Below are 7,973 nucleotides of genomic sequence, written 5' to 3'. Positions count from 1 at the left end.
ACTATTTAGCATGTCATTGGTCGGTAACAAGAGCAACTTAAATTTAAATCTATTAAATACATTCTAGCGTGTCTCAATCCTTTACCCACAAAAGCGGCTATAACTTTTTTTTTTCTATTCGAAATAGTAAGAGTGGCACATTTCTGAAATATTTATTAAATGAGCAAGTTTTTTATGTAATGTAAAGTTATAGCTCAGTACATTTTTTTTCACCAGAGATAGTCAAAGTTGGGGAAGAAAATATCAAAAAGGTAAAAATCCCAAAATAGTCATAAACTTATGATGGTTCCTTAATTAATATATTTTAACTACATAGCATTTGAATATGGAGAAGCAACTATCTGCAAGTATTTTACATAAAAAATTTACTAAGTATAGCCTTTGTTGTAGATGCAGTTAAAGAAAATACATGAAAAGGCACTATTTTTCTTTAATTCAAAAAAATTTAAATATTTCAAAAACGGTGACACTTTTACTTGAAAAATGTTTGCTTATCAGGGAGCTCACCACCCCACCTGCCTTCTCCTCAAGTTTGGCAGGTTACTTCTGGGACACCCTGTATGTATAACTTTGTTCACATAACGATTGTTTGTAACGGGAAAAACGAATCGAGTTAAATATAGACAAATGTATACATAAATGATCAGAATGAAAAGAGAAATCGGTTAAGCAGTGACTGTCTGTCCGTCCGTCCGTCCGTCTGTGCACACGATAACTCAAGTAAAAATTGAGATATCTTAACGAAGCTTGGTAGGTACACATCCTTCGGGCGTAGGACGGATGGTATTGAAAATGGGCAAAATCGGACAATAACCACGCCTACCTCCCATATAACGGTAATTTTCAGAAATACGAAAACTGCGATATTTTTTATTAGATTATTCACTTAAAATTGATATTTGCAACAATTTAATAATTTTGGACGAAAAATAAGAATATTATAAATTTTTGGAAAATGGGCGTGGCCACGCCCACTTATGGTTACATGTGTATATCTTGGTAACCGCTGCACCAATTTCTTTGAAACTAGGCACAGTTGTTAGCCTTGATACAGCATACCAAATGGCCGAAAATTTTAAAAATCGGACAATAACCACGCCACATCCCATATAACGGTAATTTGGAGAAATACGAAATCTTCGATAAATCAATAAATATTAAAGCTAATTTATTAAAGAAATACGTGTATTATAAAATTTTGGAAAATGGTCGTGGTGCCGCCCACTAATGGTTACATATATGTATCTCGGTAACCGTTCTACCAATTTGTACCAAACTCGGTACGGTAATTTGCTTGCCACATAGAAGCAAAACGTTGAAAATTGCTGAAATCGGACTTAAATTACGGCCGCTTTTTATATAACGGTGAATTTCAGAAATGTTGGAACTTCAATATTTCGAAATTTTAGGACGCTAATTTACTCAAAATTGATACACCCCGGCTTACCATGTAGCGGTAGCGTTCGGAAAGGTGAAAATCATATATTTAATACTTGCACAGGGTATTTAATGTTCGGCTCCGGCCGAACATAGACTTTTATACTTGCTGGATTATAAAGCATATTTTTGACATTACTCCAGATGCAAACATTAAGCATTGCTTTGCCAAATTGAAATTTTTTGAGAGGGGAGATTTTCTTTTAAATATTTGGGATTTAATAAAAGAGTAAAGTTTACATGCAAAAAATAGCAAGTTGATGTGTTCGATAATCAAATTTGAACGTTTTTCTCAAGCGTTTAAAAGATCCTTTGGATAATATCGATGTGCAGAGATGAAGAAATAAAATAGAATCCAATTTTGTAACATTTCTTTATTAAAAAGCTTTTTTTTATTTTATTTTAAACAAAATAAATAAATTTACATAACAAAACCTTTTTTTTTAATAGTCCGAAGAAGATGTATTAAAAGATATTTCGTCATTAAAGCATAGTACGGAACCAGACTTCGGAAAAAGTTGAATGGTCTCATTGCCTCACAATTAAATGATTTACAATTCAGAATTATCCCGAAGTGAAGTATCTAGAAGTAATTCAGGATACAAAACTGTCATGTAAATCTAACGTGGAACACAAAACCTCTAAAGAATTGACAGCATTTTGGCAATGTAATCAGGTCTTTGGCGAAACGAGGGGAGTGTCACCAAAGGGAATCCTCTGTATTTATACCTCTATGATCAGATCCATAATTAGCTATGCGTCAGTGGTATGGTGGAGCAGATTCTCAATGAAGAACGTGGGAAGTCGACTTGCAAACTTCAAAGAACTACTGCCGTTTGCTGTACGGAAGCTTTCTCTACAACACGTAGCGCTGCTCTTTTGTCTTCGTACGTGGGGAAGCTTTAAAGGCCACCTGCAGTAGAGCTGGAAAACTATCGATGGCAGTATCGATAGTATCGATGGTTTTCGACTATCGAAAACATCGATGGTTTTGTAAGCACTATCGATAGTTTTCACTTATACATACATTATTCAGTAAGAGTAGAGCCGGCGGTGCCTGTTTCATCTTGTGAGACAGAATGGACATTTAGCAAAACACGGTAAATAATTTCAGAGCGCAGATGCCGCTTGAAGCCAAACATCGTTGATGAACTTTTGTTCCTTAACAAAAATATGGACGTATTTTGATCCCATTTTCAATAGAAGTTGTTAAATTTTTATACTTTTCTAATCAAAACTATCGATAGTAATATCGATAGCGTCGACATTTTCGATAGTATCGATACTATCGATGGTTGTGACTATCGACTATCGAAACTATCGATGGCCACCACCATCTATAGTTTTCCAGCTCTAACCTGCAGACTAAAATGAAACGGTCGCTGGTATAACACTCAGTAGGGCAAGGCGGAAATTGCTAGCGGCAGAGATCTGCCACAGGATAGTACACCCATTGCCTTTGTTGAAGGTATTCTATAATGTTGAGTTCCTTGAGACTGAATGCTTGTTTAATACCAGCACTGAGCTCGGACTCACACATAATCGAATCTTCACTTATGGCTCCAAAACTGACTCTCTCTTGGACTTTTATCTTGGGAAGTATGCTTCGGTCTCCCCGGCTGAGGTATTTGCAGTGACAACCAAGCTGCACTTAAGGCATTAGGCAGGCTTCTAACTACTTACTTTCAAACTCTGGGTGCCAGTGTCATAGCATGAAGCACCGAAATTAAAGCCTTACGTTTGCAAAGCACATCCAAATCCTTTACGGTGACTGGCTTTAGAATAAACTAATTTAATAGTAGCTAATTTTTGCGATGGACAACATATTTACCGGTCTTTGATTTCAAAGAAAAAGTTGGTTGGTTGTTTTTTCAAATATGGCGATGCATGAATTTCAATTTTCGTTATTGCTCAGATCCATGGTGAAATAATAATAAGGTGTTGTCACTTAGGGGGTGGTTGTTGTAATTTTGGCAATTTCGGCATACCAGCGTTACAGTAATGCCTACTCTATTTATTCCAATTTCATTTCTGGGCAAAATGGAACAAAAAATGGAGCATACAATTTTGTGAAAAAAGTATGCGCAGGTATCACTGTTTCTTTGTTTCGCTTTTCCTTTGACCTCGTTTCAAATTCATTGGAAAATTTGAGCGATAATTTCCAATATTTGTGATTTTGTAAGTAATTTTTTGGTAAAATATATACTATATATATCCAACATATTATTGGAGCAGTGCCTCTGATTGCTACGATAATGCATTTTGGTCTAACAATTTAAACGCATAATTATTTTATAATATAACTGATAGAATTCAGAAATGTTATTTTAAAATGGTAACGAAAATAAAGGTCGTAATAAAATTCCCTTTAAAGTTTAGATATTTAAAAACTATGTACGCATATACATGTACTTCAGAACTTCCATACGGGCTAATATGTCATTTTTATTAGAATTTAAGAATAATTAAATAAAGGGAACGGTATAATTTAATTTGTTTTAATATGAATAAATGAAAGACGGAAAATAGTCCTTATTTTTTAAGTTTTAACCATTGTCATATGTGTGTGGTACGACCGAGTGGCCTTTTAAATTTTACAAATAATAATTTTTAGGCAGAAAAATTGAACTGAATAATAATTATTAAAATCAATATATTTGATCGAAAAAATAAAAATTAAGTAATAATAATTTATTTTGAGCGAAAAAATGAAACTGTAATTACACTGGTTTGCAAAAATATTACTTTATTGATGCAAACTTCATTTAACTGGTGTGGGGTCCACTGATATATGTATGAATTGGAAATAGTACCCAAAAAGTAGTAAAAATAATCATAATCTTTTCTCCCTTTTTCTACTACCCCGAAATGCATGGCCGCAATTGGCATGCAGAAAAAGTGAGGTTATGTAAGTGACATCACCTTATATTTATTTCACCATGGCTCAGATCGAAAACAAATTTCCTTTTAATTATGTAAATATTTTTTTTTTAAGTAAATAAATGATTACACTGTGCGACACTAAAAATTACCTGGGAAGTTATGTATATTTTCTGGTAGGTCTTTTCGAGTAAAACGGGTTTTCGTACTTTTGCCGACTTATAAGTCTGCAACTTAGTTCATTATGAACCGAGTTTCGGTTTATTGCCGGGTTTAAGAAGAAAAGACTTGGGCCTTTTGAACGAATATATGCGAATAATAAAAACCTTAAGATAACTGTGTGTATTTACCCAACAAACACTTTTTTTTACTTTTTCAACTTTTTTCAACTTTGGTGAGCTTTTTACGCACTATTTTATAAGAAAACCATACCAGTCCTAAATTGATTGTAAAATCAAATTTAATCGCGAGTAAAACGAGTGGTTATTTTCAAAAATCGAATGAAAGTTTACTAAGTTATTAAACTTTTTATGAAACAAAATTTTTGCAAAAATATTATTTTTGGCTATACAACTTAAAAATTTTTGCTTAACCGAAATGTCACAATCTGCTTAAATGTCAGGTAGTTAATATGGCGCGTGATAAGTGATAATGAAACCCTCTACCTTCTTTTTTGTATCATGCTGCTCCCTTTCATTTTTTTGTACAGTTGATGATTCTTTTTGGCATTAAAAGAATGCAGGGATACCACTATTATTTTAGTACAATATGATCGTAATGTATTCTAAATTCGAAATCCAAGAATTTCCATTTTTGCAATTGTGAGTGTCGACTGATGGTAGATAAACGACTATTATTCAATTATCGCTTTCCCATGATATTGTGAACGTCGTTGTCTCGTTCAATAAGTCAGTGTGAATAAATTATAGCCGCTTATGCTTCTACAAACAAACAGCTGAAGTAGGATGGACGACTAAAAATTATTCAGTCGCTTATTTAACGAGAAATCGGCATTCACAATACCTTGGAAAAGCGATAATCGAATAATAGTCGTTTATCTACTACTAGTCGTCACTAGCAATAGGGGTGTAAGTGTATATTTGCAAACTACGCGAAGAATGGAGTGTCATATCATAAAAGGTTCAGAGAATTAACGAAACAAACAAAAATGTTATGGTCTCATGTTTCCTTCATCCAGCATTTTTATTTTTTCTAATTCTTCCTTTTGTTTATCGCTGTGACCGCTTAAGTTATATTTTTTAATTCATACATGTGAATTATTTTGAATAGGATCTTTTCATTTGTACTTGAATTTTGGGTACATTTTCTTATCGTATCTCTCATTCTTTTATATATTACTTTGCACTATACACTCCGATGTTAAGGAATGTATTTGAGTATGCTAGCAATATACATATCGTCGTTTAAAGTACAAAACCGCGTATCAACAAAATGCAAAACCGCGTATCAAGATAATGCAAAACCGCGTATGTGAGGTTGCATAAATTATTTACTGGAGAGTAAAAACATTCATATTTCAAATTGGTTCTCTTTTTTATAAAGCAATCGCATTTCTGGCTAGTATATTTCAGGACTAATGGATAAGGATTAAGCCAAGAGTTTGTGTGAGCAAACTCAATTTTTGGCAGCCAATGTCAGTTACGCGGTTTTTCAGAATGACGATACGCGGTTTTGTACTTTAAACGACAATATACAAGGCAATTTACAAGGCTAATAAATGTTGGCAAAAAATTTAGTATGATTTAAAACTATGGATCACGTTGTGTTTTTATATTTCTAATCGTAGCTTAGCGGGGTGTATACGGAATACGAAAAGTGTATTTATAAAAAAAATTCCATTCTATTTTCTCAGTGCCCAAACACAGAAGAAGAGTGGCAAACAATTGCCAACATTTTCAAGAGGCGTTGGAACTTCCCCAATTGCATAGGGGCACTTGACGGAAAACACGTCCACATACAAGCTACGCCAAATTGCGGTTCTGAATATTTTAATTATAAAAAAATAAAACGGTATTGTTCTGACGACAATGGTAGATGCCGAGTACAAATTTACGTACGTCGATGTTGGCGCATATGGTCGCGATTCAGATGGTGAAGTGTTTTCGAGGTGGGTATTTCAATGAGAAATTATTAACTTAAATTTTCAGAAAACTTCTTTCCAGATGTTCTCTCTCCAAAGCATTGGAAACTAATTTGATAAATATACCACAACCGCAATCGCTTTCTGAGGAATCACAACCGGCTACATTCGTGGTTGTGGCCGATGACGCGTTTCCACTGAAAAATTTCATTATGAAACCATATTCATTTCGTCAACATTCAATTGATCAACGAGTATTTAACTATCGATTGTCCAGAGCTCGTAGAGTAGTGGAGAATGCATTTGGCATATCTGCGACTCGCTTCCGTGTACTTCGCCGATGCCTTGACGTATCTGTAGACAGGGCTATTAAGTTAGTTCTTGCTATTTGTGTTTTACATAACTTTCTGCTATCTAAAAATAATGTATCGACACTCGAAGTAGACCATGAAGTCGACGGCACAGTTGTGGAAGGAACTTGGCGTGCCATCCTTCGCGAAGAAAACAATTTTCACAATATTTCCACATGTCACTGATGTCAAAGTAACGATGCTATCCGAGTTAGAGAACAATTCAAAGAATACTTCGTCTCACGGGCAGGGGAAGTTTCATGGCAGTACAATGCTGTTTTGCGTGGCACAACACAACATACATAAGCACTCACCAAATTCGATTCCCTGTTTGTTGATTGAAAACTGAGTACAGGATTCAAAAAAGCAAGTGCCTCATTTAACTCGTTGGGCCATTTATATTTAGACGTTTGTCCACTTTTTGTTTCCCGAATGACATCTTTTTGTGGAACATCAAGAACAGCCGCCACACTTTCCCACGAGTTTTGGGTGAATACGCGATCTTTATACATACGTTGACATGGGTTCCACAAATTCTCGTGCTTTTCAACATTCGCAACGAGATTTTGCACCAATTCCAACCCCCACACAAACGAACATTTTCGCACTCGTTTTTCCAAAAAAAATGAACGAAACAATTATTAAATTTTTTAAGGCATTTAATGACACATACAAATCTTACTTGTCATTAAATGTATTTCCACTTGTTTCGTCATTAGCTTAAAATTCAATGACAATCGTTGGCATTTAATGACAATAGCAGTCATTATGTTCGTTTCCACATGGCATTTTTAAATGGCATAAATTTTTTGTAATTTCAATGCCTAGTGGAAATTCGGCTATAGTCATTAAGTTCATTTCCACATGGCATTTTTTTTAAATGGCATGCATTTTTTGTATTTTCAATACCTAGTGGAAATCCGGCATATGAATATTTTTGTAAATGACAATTAAATTTAAATGACATAAAGAAGAAAACGGCTGGTTAGTGAGCGAAGCATGATTCAATAATTAAAGGTCTTGTAAGTAGCTTTTTCAAAAAAATGACACTACCACCCACAGGGATGTTTTTTGGAAACACGAGGAAAAGGCGAAGAATACGATCCCATTTCTCAAAAGGGTAGTGAAATTTCGAAAAGGTATGCTTGATATTGCATAGTAGTATTATTAAACTAAAAACGGTTTGATTATCAATCAATTATATA

The 7,973-nt window shown here is 34.3% G+C and overlaps 1 protein-coding gene across 1 annotated transcript; it reads left to right on the top strand.

The window, feature by feature from the left end:
- Positions 1–6,224: 6,224 nt before the first annotated feature.
- Positions 6,225–7,367, top strand: LOC118746982. The gene is made up of 2 exons (XM_036480980.1): positions 6,225–6,445; positions 6,501–7,367. The coding sequence occupies exons 1-2, from the start codon at positions 6,366–6,368 to the stop codon at positions 6,952–6,954; spliced, it is 534 nt and encodes a 177-aa protein (XP_036336873.1). The 5' UTR covers positions 6,225–6,365; the 3' UTR covers positions 6,955–7,367.
- The last annotated feature ends 606 nt before the right edge of the window (positions 7,368–7,973 follow it).

This window comes from Rhagoletis pomonella, unplaced genomic scaffold (assembly GCF_013731165.1).
Source record: "Rhagoletis pomonella isolate Grant_MI unplaced genomic scaffold, Rhpom_1.0 Rhpom_scaffold_00001, whole genome shotgun sequence".
NCBI classification, from domain to species: domain Eukaryota; kingdom Metazoa; phylum Arthropoda; class Insecta; order Diptera; family Tephritidae; genus Rhagoletis; species Rhagoletis pomonella.
This window is presented reverse-complemented; position numbering and strand designations above follow the sequence as displayed.

Coding starts and splice junctions, on each gene's coding strand:
- LOC118746982 (XM_036480980.1), top strand. CDS start 6,366: ATGGTAGATGCCGAGTACAAATTTACGTACGTCGATGTTGGCGCATAT. Junction 6,446..6,500: donor GATGGTGAAGTGTTTTCGAG/GTGGGTATTTCA, acceptor ACTTCTTTCCAG/ATGTTCTCTCTCCAAAGCAT.